The sequence below is a fragment of the Patagioenas fasciata genome, chromosome Z (genome assembly GCF_037038585.1).
Source record: "Patagioenas fasciata isolate bPatFas1 chromosome Z, bPatFas1.hap1, whole genome shotgun sequence".
NCBI lineage: Eukaryota > Metazoa > Chordata > Aves > Columbiformes > Columbidae > Patagioenas > Patagioenas fasciata.
The window spans coordinates 23,853,969-23,873,681 of NC_092560.1; the positions used below are offsets into that span (position 1 = coordinate 23,853,969).

At 36.1% G+C, this 19,713-nt stretch overlaps 1 protein-coding gene across 6 annotated transcripts in view; it reads right to left on the minus strand.

Moving 5' to 3' along the window:
- Window positions 1–19,713, minus strand: part of KDM4C (lysine demethylase 4C) — a 263,563-nt gene that overhangs the window by 22,313 nt on the left and 221,537 nt on the right. For 4 of the 6 annotated variants that reach the window (XM_071802539.1, XM_071802538.1, XM_065860562.2 and 1 more), the window contains exons 18-20: window positions 14,421–14,606; window positions 9,026–9,133; window positions 7,513–7,683 (exon numbers count right to left, since the gene is read on the minus strand). In XM_071802539.1, coding sequence (XP_071658640.1) covers window positions 7,513–7,683; window positions 9,026–9,133; window positions 14,421–14,606 — 465 coding nt within the window. The remainder of the gene's footprint in view (window positions 1–7,512; window positions 7,684–9,025; window positions 9,134–14,420; window positions 14,607–19,713) is intronic. The other 2 variants (XM_065860563.2, XM_065860565.2) reach the window with 1 other exon arrangement.

The window sequence follows — 19,713 nt, forward strand, 5'->3', positions numbered from 1 at the left end:
GGAGTGCAGAACTAAGCTAGAGGTGACCATGCTGTCAGAACGAGTTAGATCTTTGTGTAGAGACCCGCCAGAGAAATAGATTCCTGTGGCAGAGCAGGAAAGGTACCTCTGAGCAGCCCTGAGGATGGAGCTGCAATGTCCCCAGGGCCGTTCTGCAAAGGCACTTAATTCAAGTTGTCTTCTCTGCCCACGTTACTTCAGCAAACACTAACTTCTAACATGAGTGCTAGTGATTAAGCTTCCACAGTCATGCTCACCGGTGATTGTTTCATAAGGAGCACGACCAATGTGATTACAACTAAAAGCCTGTCATACCGACAAATAACATACCACTGCTGAAAACAGTGAATATATCTACCAACACCATTAAAGTGGAAGTGGAGAAGCAAACTGTGGAAACTCTCTGAAAACAACTGCTGATCTCAACAGACTGTCAAAATGTGTTTTTCTTTTGGCAACTGATAGTACACAGCAGTTCAAGCAGATTTTTAGAAACACAAAATTAGGTTTCATACATTTCAAGACAATTTGAATGAAAACGAGAGTGGTAGCTCATTTGCCACAGTCAGAATTTTATCTAAACAGGAACAGCAATTTACACAGAGTATGAGCATTTGAAAGAGCAGGCCTTATTCCCAGGAGTGCAATTCTGGTTCTGAATTGGTATAAATTCAGTGAAATCACCAGATTAAGAGAATAGTTACTGTAATTCAACAAATTTAGCCTTCTATCACAGAATGTATAGTATAAAAATACTTTGAATTTATGCACAGTATGTTTTCCTTAAAATGTTACTGAATCTTCTCTTATAAAGTGAACATATGTTCTCACCAAAGGGAAACTGCAAGTCAAATTGGATCATGCATTCCTGAATACATCGAAAAATTTCTTGCTTTCCATTCAGCTTAGAAAGTTACTATTTCAACCATTACAGTGCCTTTCAGCAAAGTATTAATAACACAAATACATGTGTAATGCTAATTGATAGACCCAGAATAGCCCAGAGGATCACAATTTAAACCCACATTGCAGAACCTGAGTTTGGATGTCCACACCACAACAAGGTGCAGCACAAAAGGCGCTGAAGAAGCCTTTATCTGGGGTACAATATGTTCTTATGGGACAAAACTGTCAGAAGTAGGAAGGTGAAGTTAGCAAGGACATCAAGGGCATAAGACTCAATGTGCCTGACAAGGGTCCCTGAAGTGCAGCGGACAACTCTTGCTTTTATGCTCACATTACAGTTAGATGAGACTCTGGACCCTACAGCACTACCTCATACCCTGCACACCTATACACTGCTGAAGGCCTAAAGGTTTAAATTCCCAGGAAAACAATTACAGTCAGACTCTGCTTCTGCCCTCACTTCGGGTCGTAACACCCATGAAGGAAAATACTCCTTCATTCCACTCTGCCCTGCCCTCCCTAAAACACATGGCAAGTCTGGAAATAATCTGCTTCTGAAACACATAATGAATCGGGTAAAGTAGCACATCTGAAAATCCTACAATTCCTGGGTTACCCCAGAAAGAAGGTGGGAGGGGAAATAACGCTTCTCCACCACTCCCAGCAGCCCCACCGCATCTGAGTGGCTCCTGTACGATTCCAGGGGTTTCACTGTGCCCCAGATGCTCATCACAGCTGTACTCATTGTGGTCCTAGACATGGGCACACACTCACTTTGCAAACACAAGAAGCACTGTAATATATTTCCGTCTCTCCCCTGCTTCACTGCAAAGTCAGCCATCTTAACACAAACTGCAGAGTAATGGATTATCCTCCATTTTGTTTCTCCTGCTCAGCTGTGGGGGCATTACATTCAACTCATCTAAAATCATTATTGCTAAGGATCCATAAAGCATTCCACTATAATGTGGAAAGGACATTATACAAAGGAAACCGTGTAAAGATAGTACTTATATTCAAAGCTTTAATTTGCCTTTAATTTCTCCTACATTCATTTTTTTATGCTTATCTATTAAGGTGCCTGTCTTTCTACTGTGACAGGAAACAAAGAAAAATAAGAAGCCACTGAAAAATCACTTCTTTTCTCCATAATGGAGTAAAGTAACCCAAATCAATACAGTTATAGTACTGTACAACAAGTTTCAGATTAAAATCAGACTATTGTATCTTGTGATGTTTTGCAGCTTCAAGAGTTAAAAGGATGGAATAAAATCTTACAGTCTGAAGCTTTAGAACATGGTCTTTGCTTTCTAAAAAGTTTGATTTTAACTTAACAAGACCACAGTTTTAAAAATGGGAATTCATTTGTGATGCAGAAGATGCAAACGATGATTTGGCACATGCAAAACACAGCACTCTGTGTATCAGTACTTGCAAATCTAGTGCAAAAGTCCGCAGTTAGAAAAATGTGTTAAAATTAATTTCTCAGCTCACATGAACTTGAAATAAATTCTTCAAAACATATACACATATTTAACTTTCTGGAGTATTTCACAGAACAAGAATACAAAGTCCTACACAGTTTTTACAAATCTATGTAGCCAGGAAAATAAATCCAAGTTTTATCCTCAGAAACATGTCACGCAGCTCTCAAACTTGCCTTCCAGAATTCTTCAGAATTGTCTGCCAGTGGTCACAGCACACATATTGCTGAGTAATAAATTCAACCACATGACAGGTAATTTTATAATGCTGCAAAAAAAAACTGTGCCAGCCCAACATTAAGCAGTGCATTATTCAGCACAGACACTCAATGTTGCCTCAGTTAAGAAATAAAAAAAAGGTTGCTAAACCTATTATAATTCATTAGGTCTCTTCCCACATCGCACAACTAGTTCTGAGGATTTTTTCACCAAGTTTATACCAAATACAATATATCCTCATTACCTTCAGAAATGCATTGCTTGCTTTTCTGCTTCCCATTCTCAGAAATCACTGGTGATGAGGATACTGGAGTGCATCCAAAATATCTATAAGATTGCCCAGAAAGATTGCAAATTCCACAGTTCTAATTTCCTTAGCCATTCTTTACAGATTTACATGCCATTATGGTAAAACTGAACAATAAGCTATTATTGTCTGTCAGAAGTCTAATGGATGTTTCACAGATACAAGAAGTCAGGTAAGGACTACTATTTAAAGTTTTGAATTGAACAGGTAGACAAGCAGAAAACAGTTGTCAGAATAGGTAAAGAGAGAAAGGCATACAGAAAAGAAATCACTGGCAAAAAATGCCGGAAACTAGTCAAGAGTTTAGGCATTTATAATACCAGAGAAGATTGATGGGGAAAAAGTTAGATACACCTGATTTGTAGGACAGATTTAAAAAAAACCACAGCATCCTTCAGATACTACTAGGGCTAGAATAAAATCTTACATCTTTTATATCCAGGTGGACACTAATGAACTGTCAAGATTTACATGCTGCCTGAGTATTTCCAAATGTCTATTGTTCCAGCAGTATGATCTTTCAAAAGCAGTAGCAAAAGTACTAACACATACAGGAATGGAGAAGCACATTGAGTGTCCACATAGACATGCAGACACACATTTATTGCACCAGTGAAAATCTGTGGTCCAGACACAATCATTAGGGAGAAGTTCCTGTAAAAAAGTAAGACTTTGTTCTTGAACCTGCAACCTGAGCTTTGACACTCATGGCCCCATACATGCTACCTTTTCTGTTATAATAATCTGCACATGCAAAAAGTCCTACCTAGATATGGGCAAATTATGGTTTTAAACTAATGTTCCCTTTTGCTAGCCTGTAGAAGAAACAATTTTTGAAGAAATGTCCAGCTGAATCCCATTTGTCCTACATCTCAAAGGAGGATGACGTTAATCCGCTCTGTCTCTCATTAGTCTAATAATACTACCCTTGGGACAATCTGTATTCAGCCTGACTCCTTTGCCTGTACTTCACCCCAATTAGTCCACTTCATCTTAAGCGACTTCTAAGATTATACATGCCTATGCAGCTTCAAACCCCAGCCAGATACCTGGGCCAGGAAGGACCATTCAGAACCTCAGTTAGTCCACAATCATCAAGAAAGATACGATGACTGGCAAGCCTATGCACACAGTATGTATATACGTCACAGTGTGGGTTACGAGATGTTGAAGCTTTCATTTCATAAATTTGTAGGGGTGTAAGGTGAGAATTTGCGGGCCAGGACAGAGGTACAGGATTGCAAAGAAGGTCACTGTCTCAGAAAAGTCTGCGATGTGTTTTGTTTTGTTTCATTTTTAACAGATTCTCAATTCACACTGCTATCATACCAGCAGGTTTTCCTTCCAATACTGGCAACTAAAATGTGCTCCATTTTATTACAGAGAAAGCAGAAGATAATAATTTTGGGCTTTAAAATTTAGGTGCACACAGTAAGAAGTTGTAGACTCCATGATAATTTCTGTGATGTACTTTGGCTGTCAGAATTCTCAATAGCCCTGTTCCTCCCTCCCCTGCCAGTGGTGAATTTAAAGTACCAATAGACACAGCAAGATAGAGCATAATCTCCTACACTCTCTTCACACTGAAGGCTCTCTTGGGTCCACTACTGAAGAAGGTACTTGCATAAGTATCAGCAAAATTATATGAAGGATTACAAGCATCATTGTTGGTATGTTAAAAAATCCACTGCTTGGTGGGTTTTTTTTTCCTGTTCGAATTTTTTTCAGGTAAGATGGCATCCACTTCAAAAAAACAATTGTAGACAAAAAAAAAGCAAGATGTTGGATGGACCAACTTGACACATGCAAAAATAATTTCTGGTTCCTGCTTTTTACAGCTGCAGTCTGAATGTCTTATCTTAAACTAATATACACCTTTTTGAGAGCATGCTTTTTTTATTTTACGAAGGCTTCAGAAAATTGCCATGATGTGGTTCTGCAAAACAAATGCATGAACTCCTGCATATATCCAAGTGTCCTTCCAAACACATCTCACTTCCTCAATTGTTAAGATGCTCTTGCTCATAAGGAACATTTACAGCAGCATTCCATAAGCTACAATGCAACTGAAGATGGTATTCAATTCATAGATTTTAGGAGGCAAAGTCCGTTTTGGGTTGTGGGCATGACAACAGGTCAGCTCTACCTTCTCAATGGACAATGCCTACATTTATACATTTAATAGTAAACTAAACCAGTGTGGGAATGACACAGCAGCAAGAGTAAGTACACTCCTTTTTGTCCACTTAAGTTTTGCTTGATAACCACAGGATGAAATGACAGCAAAGAATACTGTATATACTGGTCACTGGATGAAGTTGTCCTGCTGTTTCTTCCAGCAAACAATTGTACCCATATACTTTTTTGCACCCTCTTGCACTTCATGAGTTGAGGAAAAGCTGACTAGCTAGTGCGTCAACAAAAATCTATGTATCTATGCCCATATCGAACATCTACACTTGAAAAACAAAATGAAACAAAACCAAAACAAACCCTGATACATTTAGCAAATGCTAACACAAACCAAGAAAAATACGCAGGAGAAGAGAACAATGTATACCTTGCTTTGGTAGTTATTAAATGCTTACACGAAAACAGAATTTCACAAAGTTTCAAGACTGAAATTTCCCTGATCCATGTTTTTCTCCTTAAAAATAAATCACTGTGTCTGAACATTGGAATTGTGGTCTATTGTGAGCTGAGCTGAAATCATGTAGTGGATTCAGCACATACTGGAAAAGCAGAAAGCTCGTGCTATCTTTGTGAGCTGGTTGAAAAGTGAAAACAGATTAGAAAAATAAGTTCTTCAAAAGGCAGCAACATGCTTTCACACCAGATTTGATGAATAAGTCCTCCCAGCGGCACTAACACCTGATACGCACATTGCATGGATTAGCAAGTTTTAGTCCAGGCAGAAGAAAAAGCATTTTTTTCCCCTTCCTGTAACTGCTGCAGGTATATTATCTAATGAAAACACAACAAGATTTCTCTAAGGAATGAGAAAATCGTTTGGTGTTTCCATCAACAATTATATGTTGTTCACCCACTATCTGGGAAGCACTGAGGCATATCCAGACCTGATTACATTTATTCGTAGCTTGAGACCAGACTACCCCACTAGGGTGGCAAGCAGTTTCTCATCTCTGCCTTACCAGATCCTTGATGCAGGCATATACAAAAAGGGGTTTCTCATAACAATACAGCCACATTTGCTTAATATCTTGATCATCCTAAACCAGAATGTCTTTGATCATAAATGGAGCTTTTTGGAGTGTTTCGAATTAAAGGATAAATTTTCAAAGACATGTAACAGGGATTTGCTGACTGTCTTCTATTAAGACCAGTGGGAGGTAAACAGCTCAATGCCCACACACTGCTCTGAAATGTACCCTTTCAAATACTGTATTTTCAAAAGGCATCAAGCTTTTCAATAACTAAGAAGTTTCCAAGAAAAACAGTATCATTTCCACTGATGTATCTGTCAGCCAATACTACTTCCAGGAAAATATGAGGCCTGCAGAAAACGGAACAGTTCAAAGACTTTCACAGGAATAGAATACAACTCCTGGGGGTTGCACCCCTTGAACTGCAAAACATGTATTATGCACTGCTCCGTATACCCAACTCTTCCCATCCACACGCACAAAAGGACACAGGGCTAAGTGAAAAGTGGTCTTGCAACAAACAGCACTTTTGCAGTCCAATGTTCACTGAAGACTCTTAACATTTAGAGATTATTACCAGGAGGTACACCAAAAACATCAGTTCAGCATAAAAAAAAGACTCAGAGGAGCATGGGAAGTCATATTAGAGTCATGATTAGAGTCATATAATGAGAAAGACATCAAGCGGCATCTGATGAACAGGTTAACATCAAATGTATTCATTGCAAATGTGGAGGGAAAGAGAATCTTTCCCCAATTGTCTCCAAATAGTGTTCATATGCGCTAAGTGCACAATATGGTCCTTAACAGTTTCGAAAAACTTTGTAGTTTATACAGGTGCATGAGGGAAATCAAAATCTCAATTGCTTTTTGGAAATGCAATAAACTACACAATCTTCTCCCTGATGATTTTTATCATTAATAATGTAATCTCACAAACTAAATATCAGACAGTGTAAACAAGTTGTTAGAACAGATTCTTGAGAGCTATTCTTCCCATTGCAACAGGATTTTTCTATTCAGGAAGGAATTTTTACAAGTTATCTCTGAGAGACAGATAAGGATATATGGAATTCCCTCTCTGATATCCTTTATTAAATACATATTTATTTAATTAAAATACTTTGCAAGATTACTTTTGATTCATTTGGTCAAATGGCAAAGACTAATTAGAACAACCAAGGTTTGGAAGTGCATTAGGAAATAATCATTCTTAGCAGCAAAAGCAACAATCATGAACTGAATATTAAGACGCTACCTTCTCAAGGTCAAAATAAGTAGTTCAAGAGGTTCTAACTCTCTAGTTTAAGAACAAACAACCAAAACCCCAAACCAAACCAAACCACAACAATAAAAATGACAAAAAACCCCACAAACAAACAATGCCCTCAACACCAAATCAAAAATAACAGGTATCAGAGAAAGTACTTACTACAATGTCTTCAGGAAAAGTATCCAGACTGAAAGAGCCATCATCAAACATGACTTCATAGAAAAGTTGAGATGTCACTCCTATGACTCTGCAACTATAGTACCGTGTATTCCTGTGTTTCGTGATGACTGTCTGCCCAACTGTAATGGCCTTCTCACATGTTTTAGCTCTCTTGAAAAAAAGAATTTAAAAGAAAAAGTCATTTTAAATTACCACCTTACTCATCAGAAATTTATCAGTGTCAAAACAGAACTGATCAGTTCACCACACAATGTAAAAATTTCAAATGCAAAACTTCGTTCCAATCCTGATTACACAAATTTGTTTTACACACAAAATTTCATTTTATGAGAAAACAAAAGGCATCTGAAGAATAACAGCACTCAAAAATATTTTTGCAGCTGACACCTTCTAACTATTCTGCATTAGATCACTAACACACAATTAGCAATATTTATAAATTTTATTTGTAGAATAATTTGTAGAATTTGCGTGAAGAGGTCAGGTGTGATGAATCCAGGGCACGGTCTTGCATTGTTTTAAATTACGAGATTTTTTTTTTAAGTACTGGATTTCAGTATAACTCTACACAATTGCTTAGTATTTTGCTAAATCGGATGCAATAACTAAGTGCATTTCCAGTTCTGTTCAGAGCTGCTTACAGCAGTGTATGAGTAACTTCTTAATCCATAATATGAAGAATTTTTGCTTTGAAACTTCAGACAACATTCATCATTCTTCATCAGTTATTTACGTAGTAAACCTCAGTTATTTACGTAGTAAATCAGTAACAATAATTTTTTTCATTTCTCATTTTTAATTCCTCAGAGCTAGTTCTGTCAATTAGAAGAGTAACAGGGTTGTTAAACTATGTAAAAATTCTACACCAATAACTAGTTGGTGGATTCTAGAAATAAAAAAGAGATTGGAACCTTGTAAGTAAGCTAATCCTCAGAAGCTCACATGATGCAGACAGCTGTTACGTATCAGCCCCCAATTAATGAATCCCTGTGAAACTTCCATTTAAAAAGCAACCTTCTTCACCAGGAAAAATAAAATCAAGAGCACTTCTTTCTCCAAATCCTGACTGCCTGTTTATTACCTCACATAGGTCCGTATGTTTACACAACAGTAAGTTGTTGTGACTTTGGTTATATCTACACAGCTGAACTTATAAGGGAAGATGCTACTACAAGGGGCAACTACACTGGTATATACTAAGCATAATTTTTTTCTAAAGTAATGTTTATATAAACAGCTTTAAAATACTGTATTAGATATGCTAAAATAATTACTGAATTTTTGAGCACTGCTTCTCAAACCTTCAAAGGCAAGGAATTCTTCAATCAATATAATAATCTTAAATAGTGTCTGTGAAAATCTGAAAAATGCCACAGCTGTAGAATTTTTAACAATAATACCAAAGGGAGAACTAAGGATAGCATCTGTTCTTTTGTTAGACTCCAAGCATGAATAATAACGTCAATACTTCTGGGGAAGAGGAAAAACACACCTTAAACATGGACACTTCTGGCTTTACCAAGACTGTAGTTGCTATCATGCTTCTTTCCTGGACCATTTTCTGGGATTTGGAACTTTTAAACCTCTCTGCTCCTGCAAACTAAGGGCAAACCAAGTACAAATACTCTGTACCATTTCTGTAGATAGTGCACTAAATCAATCTCTGTGTGTCAGAGCACTGCCTGACATACGCATTTGGAGGATTTAGTTGAGGTCACGTCAGACAGTAAAACCCAATGATGTTTCTAAACCATTTTCAAGCTACCTAGAAATAATGTTCTGAGTGTACTCCCAAATTATTTAACCATTTACATGTATAACAAAATTCTTCATTTTACCTGTCTATAGTTAGACTAAGTAGGAAAATTAACTACATTTACAATAATTTACTGGTATTATCACAGGAGTGATAACGTTAGCACTTTATCTTATCTTGAAACATAGGCAAGCATAAATGTTAACTCACCTTTCAATTCTTGACTTTTGCCTATTCAGTTATTTGAGGGGAAGGGATCAGGAAGAAACTGGAGAATATCAATTGATTTACTTATATGAGACAATAGAAAAAGTTTGATATTATAGTACAGAAGCCCAAGGAGAAATAGCTCTATTACAACGTTTAAATGTTGTGTGTTAAAACCTTAACTTTCACAGAAGATGGAAGGCAAATATAGTATTTTAAGAGACAATACAGGCGCATTTAACAATTAAATTTTCAGAGAAGAAATGCCATTGCTCATTAGAACAAATAAAAACAGAAATGCATCCTAGCTGAAGGAGAAGATTATTTTTCTACTATGTTATATTGATAAGATCCTTGATTAACTTCACCGAAAAAATATTGACAAGCACACTCTGTAATTGATTGCATGTCCCAGAGAACATTTCCTGTCAGAAAATCTTAAGAATTTATTGATGTTAAGAATGTCATTTTTGATCAGAAAGGACAGTTGTTATGTAAGAGAGTCTATCAGATTAAAGAAACATCTGTGGTAGTTACCAGATTACTGAGAAAGCTATGGTTTAAAAGGCTCGATTTTCTTATACAGCACCTAAGCCAAGGATGAACTAAGAGGCAGAAACACAGAGAGCCATATACAAAGAAAAAAAAGTTAACCTCCTCTCCTGTGTGCAAACTTCAAAAAGATGAGAGGGAAAATTACTTTCTCGTTCACTTTCTGGATGGCAGGACACAAAAATTTTAAATAAAATATATAAACTATACGTAGACAAAACCATAATAACTATAATGAAATTGGCGTATGGTGTATACCTGAATATCTGACTATGATTTTTAATGGAGAATCCTCAAAATTCTAAGACTTATTTGATACATCATCATTTTAAGCTCACTCCTTGGAACTGCAATTTAGGCATAGAAATGATGCAAGAGATTTGAAAAATAAGCCAGTTCATGATTTTTGAATAATATGTCCTTCCTAAGGCATGTCTCTCTGAGATGTTAAAGGGCTGGAAGTAGTTAGCAAACAACGCCATTGCATTACTTGGATATTCAACAGAAAAATCTACAGCTTCCGTTTGACAGCACCCCTTTGTTCTCTGTGTGCTATAGAGGTAAGAACCGGTCCATAATAGCAGAAGATAATGTGTAATTGTGCAAAAAGCAACAGTAGGCTTTTTCAACTGCAACTCCTATCATTGCCCCTTCTGAAGACAGTCTTTCAAATTGCACGTGACTGGGGCTGCCCAGATGGCCTCTTCTGATCACACTTTCAAAATGAAGTGTCACCTGGGAGTGTATGCTTACCTCCAGCTGGCTTCCTCTCACTCTCAGTGCTGTCCTTGCTATTCTTGTACGGATCACTTGGAATTTTTTTTTTTTCCTGTTAGTATAGTTGCATACAACTTCTTTTTCTCATTTCCTTGTGTATGGAAGAGTTATTTTGACTAAAACAAATCCATCTGCAGCACCTGCTCTGAACTGTGCTTCCAAGTGTTCTTGGTGACAAAAAGGTGTGAGGGATATGTTTCATGCCCAGAGAGAAACACAGTCAAAGAGGATAAACAAAAAAAAACCATGACCACGTCTGTAGATATAACAGTAAATCACAGGGCGTTCCTTGCATATTGGCACTCCAGTTTACATAATAAACATACATAAAATAATATAGGCTACAACAGGAAGAAACGGAAACATTCTGTATAAGTCAACTTTCCTGCTAGAAAATTTTTGTGTTATTTCTGTATTTGTACTTTCAGCAAACACAAGATGCATGCTTACTTTTGAGTCCAGGGACCTCAAAAAACATGTTTTTGAAAAGTCATATCAACATTTAAAAACTCTAGTTCTTAGTATTTTTGTATTTACTTCATTTGGCAGCACCGTATGAATATAAGGATTGTGCTTCCCCTTTTGATTTTCCTTATGATGATTTTTCACCAGAATACCTGCCATTGTTTTCCATGGCTGACATAAAAATACTACTCTAGGAAAAAATCCTGAAGATAATACATAATTCATCCTGAGTGAGAAAGACTTGTGAAAATATATTGATAAATAATTTGGACACAATATGTGTACTCCACATCATCACTGCAATAAGTCCTTGCCTGAGGTGAAGAGATACACGAGTACCAGTAATAATGCATGTTTATCTGTAGTTAGGTAGATATTTGTTGAGCACCCTCATTGATTTACATACTATACCACCACTATAGATATATGTCACAGTTTTTCCTAGTGCCCACAAGTGATCGTTTGGTTGCTGACTTTTGGATTGTTTGGTGTTTTTTTTAAACTTGAAGAAAACAGTGGTCACAGGTGTTCTCTGAGCATTTAGGCACAATATCTAGAGGCAATATTAGTGAAAAATCAGACATTTTGTATTTTGTTTCCTTGAAATGAGAACGAATAATAGTATCCTTGCTTTATGTACAATATTTTGAACTGCTAAGTCCAAGAAATTTTTTTTTTTTTCTTGCTGAGAAGACTATCTATTTGGTTCCTGTAAAAAATTGCAAAGTGAGTGTAGTATTTCAGTCTGCATAATTCCCCTGTTCTGCTTTCAAGCAAGGAACCTAACACAACAGAAAAACAAAAAAACTTCCTTCCAAGTAAGATACATTGCTATGCCTAATGGTGAAGAGCAATGTAATTTCTGGATGAAGGAATAGTTAATAGCTAAGAAAAGCATAACAAGAAAACCAATGGCGAAAAAACTTCCAAAGGCTTAAAGATGTGATTAGTTTAATTATCCAAAAGACAGAGTATAAAACCAAGCATATACAAACATATGGCAATCTCCTTTGTCTCAGGAGAAAGTTAAGAAATTCACAGAAAAAGATTCCTTAATAAAATATCTATCTTTCTAAGTATTGGCCAAATGTAAAACCAAAAAAGCATAATTTTTCTTTCTCTTCTGCAAATCTGATTTAGATTTGAGTCACAGGAAATAATAACAGATAATTTTTTCAAAAGGTTGGTGCTGAGTTTCAGGAAAGGACATGATAGTCTTTTTCCAAGCTACTTTAAACACCCTTCACACAACTTCTTAAATAATAGCCACATAAAATTCTGTTTCTCCAAAGCTGGTGGGTGTCTCTTTCACACTACCTAAAACAGGTCAAGAAAATCACTAAGAAAAAATAGATTCTATAGGATTCCATGTCACTTTATTACTATTGTGGGTTTTTTTCCTCACCATTGAAAATATTAACTATTTAATAACTTATTTTCTATTCCAGAAAAAGTGTACACTAAGAAAGTTAAGTGCTAAAGTCTGCACTCTTTTTTATTACATTGAAACTATAAATTCTCCTTCATCGATCTATCCAGTTCTCATTTTTTGTAGGTATTTCTCTTAATAACTAACACGAAACAGTAATTAAAAAGCCTGTTTAGGACACATAATACCACTATATTAACTGCTATATAAACATAGAAGGAACAATCCCAAACTTCAGCACATTTACAATTTAGTATTATAAAAGAGGATAAGGTGAAGAAAATTACATGCATTGTTTAACAGCATCAAGAGACAGATATATTAGAGGAAGTCAGAAAAATTAAGGGGGTGAGGAAGTAAACACATTATACATAATGAAGTGGGAAAAGAAGAAAGTATTATACAGAAAGTCCTATTTGATCAGGGAATAATTTCTCAGCTACTGATGTAAATCCTGCTACCTAGAGTATAAAGATTTGTCACAAACAAATATGAGAAAATATTTGGAAAGAACAGCCTTACTTTTACTGGCCATGATTTTAACCCAGTGATTTTCAACTAATGACAATGTTTTCCAAGAAAGCCAAGAAAAGTACCCTAGGTTGCCTGTATAGATAGGGTCTTAAGTTCGTTTGTTTTTCAAATGAAACTAATTTTCTTGAAAAACATTTGAAGAAACTGAAACCACAATAAGTGTACTGGTTTCACATGTTTATTCATTTTGGAAAACAAAAAATCTTTAAAAGGCTTAACAGTTCTGTGTAAGTTTTAAACCTGAACACACAATTTGTTACCCTTTTTAAGAACCATCAGCAGATTGAACACTCAGAACTGACTGCTTACTATAGTTGGGAGGCTTTACATTTTACTACACTCGAAAGAACATCTTACTCTTCAGTAGTCTTGTCATTAAGACTAAAGATACACTGACAATGCCTTGAAAGGAAAACATATTATAGAGACATTAACCAGTTTCCTTTCTTTCACTGCCAATGTACAAAGGAGACAAAAAGTTTGCAACTTGCAAATTGTCACCTTGACTAACTTACTTGACTTACTAACTTGCTAGGAAACAAAATACAATTTTAAAAGCCCAAGAAATATGGCAAGAGGTCTCTCTTAACTAAGATAATAACAATCATTAGAATAAAAGACATTAAAGCTTACAAGACAATAATAACTTATTCTTCATGTGTCTCATCTAAAATTAAAGGTTCCTCCTTAGCACAAGCTAGAAATAAAAAGGCACAGTAATAACATGAATTTTCATGACATACCTGTGTTACTTTGCCAGATGACTGAATAATTATAATTGGATATTTGCAAAACACTATTTGGCTGCAGAACAAATAACTTACAGATACAGCATTTCTTTTTTCTCACACTATCTGTGAGTATTTGCAAGATACTGTGATGTGGATATTTATAATATGCTCAGGGTTAACAAAACAGAGAACTCAAATACTTGTTCTGGCTGTCAAAACAACACATTCAACAATGATGCTAATGCAAAAATGTGTTAGGCATATAATTTCTACAAGGTAATGGCATAAGAAAAATCTTTCAAGAAGTAATAGTCTGCTATGTATGGAAATACGATAGACGGAGCTATTATAATATATGGTGTGGATCCTTTCTTCCATTTTCTCCTGAAACATAGTTCAATTCTGCAATTAACAAAGAAGGAAACAAATTCCTTACCACATTTTGGTTGATCTTGTGCCTGGAACATGTGATGTAGACAACATATGGCCAGTCATCAGGTTCCATCAGCACTCCTGCAGCATGGGCACAGGTAACATGGAAGGAGGCTGGGCAGCGTCCGTATGAACACTGAATGCAGGCACCAGAGATCTTCTTAATTCTCTGTCTGCAGAAGATACATTTCTGTAGAAGCAAAATAGACAAAATATTTACCATACTACCCCAACTCCATTGAATTCTGCAAGTATCTCAAGGATTGAAAAGCTATTTGTGCCTTATCAGTTACATTCTGTACCTTGCAACAGGCATGGCAAAAGAACCAGCATTTGTGAATTACAAGGTAACTCAGTAATATGATAATTAATAGATAGCATTTTTGCCTTTTTTACATTACTCTGAAGATAGTCTGTTCTGGTGAAAACAGGCTGCTGGAATAGTGATTACTTCCATTTGTTTTAAATTTCCTAGTCACTGATTTTGTTAAAGATCCTCTTGTCTGCCTAAGCTGGGAAGATGAGTAAGAATAATTTTGATTTATATTTATTGTATGGTTAATAATTCAAAGTATTTAAAATTAACTAACATCAAATTCTTCCTCCCATGTTACCAGAGAATTTTTTTTGTAAAATAAAAGATACTCAATGCAATTCCTCACAAACTCCATCCACACGGAGCAGCCAGTCCCAGGAAGCAGCACCTGGTCCCAACAGCCAATCCCGGAGAGAGAAGAGAGGAAAAAGGGAGAAGGGCCCAGAGGCCTCTCTGCAAGGCTGAACTAAATTTCCCAAACAGAACTCCCACGAACAGGTCTCCAAGAGCAAAGAGAAGAGCCAGAGAGAGACAGACTGGAAGATCGCAACTCTCCTTAAATATGAAGCATGACGCTAATTGGATGGAAAACTCTGATTGATCAGTCTGGATGTCAGTCAGCTCTGCCCCATCCATGCCCCGCTTCCTCGATGCCTCACACCTGTGGGCAGAGCGCTCAGAGTGTCCTTGGCTCTCAGATCAGAGCAATTAGAAATATTAACTCTGTCCTGGGTTGTTATCTTTTGTTCTCACATGAAGTCCAAATAATGACCATGCTAGCTATGAAAAAGAAAGGCTTCTAACTGCATGAAGAAAATTAACTTATTTTCAGTCAAACCAGCACACTATCATTCACTAAAAGGACCAGAACTCAGCTCAGTCAGCTGCAGCAGCATCAAGTTTGAAAGACTAGTAAGAGATAAAGATGATTTCACCATCAAAAGAAATGTTCCAGAGGCTTCACTGATATGCTGATATCTCTGTGCACATTCATATTCATGCTCATGAAGCCATTTTCAGATAAGTCAAGTAACTTTTTCTCAAGGAAGCTTAAAGATTTTTTTTACATATACATATTCTGAACCCAGTAAACTGGGAATTCCAGAAAGAAAATACAATGGAAACCTATTATGCGTAATGTCTAGACACTGAGTTCATGCAAATACACACCTCCTTTTGAATGCTTTTTCATACAGATACACACACAAGTTCACAAGCTTAATGAAAGAAGACAGAAGTATAAAACACATATGAGAGTTGAAAAAATAAAACAACAAAAGAAACAGAAACAATAAAACAACAAAAGGCTGAGGCTGCATGTTCTGACTAAAACACTCAATAAAAAATGCTATTCAAACAAAATGTAGATAATAGAGAAAAGGGATAAATCCAGTAAAGTGCGGCTAAACTAGCAGTAAGGAAGTATGTTACCACACAAAATGCTGATTCTCTTGAATTTTTGCCTGTACTTGTGCACAGTGGCAAATATGCAAACACTACAATGTGGCTCTAAGTTTCTTCAGCATCTTACAAAGGTATGAAAACTTGGGAGATGCAGAAATCTAAAACACTACATTACATGATCGATGCTTCAGAAAAAGATGCACTTACAACTATATATATGTATAGTTGTTCTACTTGAATATTTTAAGGCTTATCACCTTTCAGAAGTGGAAGACCTGAGGAAAACAAAAGCAATATGAGGACAGTGAGAGATGCTGGAACAGAAGCTGGAACTGCAGTCGGGAAAACTGAAAATTTAACACATGAAGTGGGTTGGCCAAATCCAGAGAAATTAGAGCAAAACTTCATCATTCCTTGCAAAAGGAAGGATAAAGTTAATCTGTGCTGTTCCAGCATAGATTAACTTAATAAGAGCGTATTAGACAAACTGACATACTGTAAGAAAAGTTATTTTTCAAAGTACTTTTCAGAGTTGCAACTCAAAAGTACTGAAAAAAAAAATAATAAAAAAAAAGTCAAATTACTATTGACTATATTCTGATTCCCACCATGCTGGACTAAAATTATAGTAATACTGATGAAAACTGAAATTACTTCAGATTTACTCTTATATAAAAGGAATACTGCTTCCCCATATAGCATTATGTAAATGCAGGCTTCAAGTTGCGTGAAGAAAGTGAAAATACTTCCTGTGTTTTAATTATGAGATGAATCCACATTGCTGCCAAATACAAGGAAGATAGTTGTTACATCAGTCAACTTCAAACACACATTAATCCTTTTCGCTTATGCTTTTCAGGTATCAAAAAGATTAAGGTCATGGATATGAACAGGGAAAAAATGTTATGGTATAAGGAGGGGGAAAAAAAAATCCTATTTCCCCTGCACTTACGGAATACCAGAAAAATTCTGAAAATTGGTCTTTCACAAAGCATGAAAGTAATCAAGGCTGGCAAACAATGAAATATGTTTCCTGGTATTTGTAAAATGCTGTATCTTTTGTACAGGTAAAACACTGAATGGGATGATGCGGATGTACATCAGCTTTACAATGAAAAACTTAGGCATGAATTTTGAAAAGTACACATATGTATTAGGTTGGTACAAAAGTAATTGTTGTTTTGGACCATGAATTCTAAATCATTATAGCTAGGCTCAAACACATAGCTATTAATCAAAATAGGAACCATTACAATCAACATATTTTTGCCAAAGCTAAATAAGTTTCTTTAGTCCTATAGTGTAAAATTCTGTGCTTCAGGATTCAGTGAACTCTTGGAAAGCATTTTGTGCATCCTGCTGGTTGTGGAAGCGTTTTCCCTGCAAAAAGTTGTTGAGATGCTTGAAGAGGTAGTAGTCAGTTGCCAAGAAGTCAGGTGAATATGGCAGATGAGGCAAAACTCCGTAGCCCAATTTGTTCAACTTTTGAAGGGTTGGTTGTGCAACGTGTGGTCAGGTGTTGTGGAGAAGAATAGGGACTCTTCTGTTGCTCAATGCCAGTTGCAGGTGTTGCAGATTTCAGTGCATCCCATCGATTTGCTGAGCATGCTTCTCAGATGGAATGGTTGCGCTGGGATTCAGAAAGCTGTAGTGGATCAGACCAGCAGCAGACCATCAAACAGTGACCATGACCTTTTTTGAGTGCAAGTTTGGTTTCAGGAAGTGCTTTGGAGGTTCTTCTCAGTCTACCTACTGAACTACTCATTGCTGGTTGTCCTATAAAATCCACTTCTCATCACATGTTACAATCTGATCAAGAAATAGTTCATTGTTGTTGCGTAGAAGAAAAGAAAATGTTTTTTATTGTTGTTGTTTATTTTATTTTATTTTATTTTATTTTATTTTATTTTATTTTATTTTATTTTATTTATTTTATTTTATTTTATTTTCAGTCAGCTTGTGAGGCACTCACTTATTGAGCTTTTTCACCTTTCCAATTTGCTTCAAATGCCGAATGACCATAGTAGTTGACGTTGAATTCTTTGGCATCTTCTTGTGTAGTTGTCAGAGGATCAGCTTCGATGATCGCTCTCAGTTAGTCAACTTCTGGTGGCTGGCCACTGTGCTCCTCATCTTCAAGGCTCTCATCTCCTTTGCGAAACTTCTTGACCCACCACTGCTCTGTACACTCATTAGCAGTTCCCGGGCCAAATGCACTGTAGAGGTTGCAAGCTGTCTCCACTGCTTTACAACCCATTTTGAACTCCAAGAAAATTGCTCAAATTTACTTTTTGCCTAACATCATTTCCACTGTGTAAAATACATATAAAATAAACAGAAAGTAATAAGTCAGTAGAAAAACAAAACCAAAAAACCAAAATCGCCACATTAAGTGAGAAAAGTGCATTAAAATGAGGTATAATCACATTTATTTAAGAAAGTATTCCAATATCAAATGGCAAATTTCAGCAACTGGAAAACCACAATTCCTTTTGTACCAACATAATACAAATTAAACCTCTGTCTGCAAGAAATGCTAATTAGCATTGTTTAACTGTGCCAAGCAGCATGGCACGGAGATATAAGTAAAAGATCCTCCATCTTTTAAAATATACATCAAACAGTTAATCTACTGTATTTGATTAATAAAATCATAACACACAGAATAAAAGCAGAATAAACTGTAAAAATTTATTTTGCATTGACTTTTGGAACCTTGGCTGATCTATATACTGTATAGTAGCTGTAAGCAGTAAATTGAACTGTGCTCTGTCTGACGTATACTGGCAATTCTTTCCCTCCCTAGCTTCTAACTGATAATGTATTTCTCATACTCTCACTTATGATTTTACAGCACATGAATTTAAATGATGTTTCACCTTTTTTTTTTCTTCCTTTTTTTTTTTTTTTAATTTTTTATAGTATGGTGATACTGGACAACAACAAAAACCAAAACCAACCAACAAAAGGATTACATAAATATTTTGTTCTGTTTTGTTAAAAAAACAAAACCAAAAACAACCAACAAAACAAAACAAAAAACACACAAAAACCCTACAAACAAACAAACAAACAAAACAAACAAACAAAACTAAAAAAAACCCCACTGCAAGTGACGGAAGGAAACAGCATCAAAATAGTGAGAGAAAAGAAGGAATCACTGCCTGTGAAGATGGAGGCTTCACTCTCCATCCCACCCTTGACTGAAGTCTGACTTTTCTAAGTTTGTAAAATGAAGGAATTGTATAAAATGGCATCAGTCTGGAACCAGACCTGCAGAGGATAGAATATAAACAGCTGTCTAGGCAAACCTCATATTTAGGTATGTAAGCTTGCTACTTGTGAAATTAACAAGCTTGACATACTATGAACGTGTTTAATGAAATACAATCATGCTAATTCAATGCCCAGCTGACAGTTTTTCAGTAGCTTGAAACTGCAGCTATTCCTATCAGTTGAAGCAAATTCAACATCTTAGATAGCTGGGGAAAATGTCATTTTGACTTAATGTTTTCTAGATATTAGTGCAAAATAGAGACAATGGGGAAGGAGCTGAGGATCAATCTTAATCAGAGAT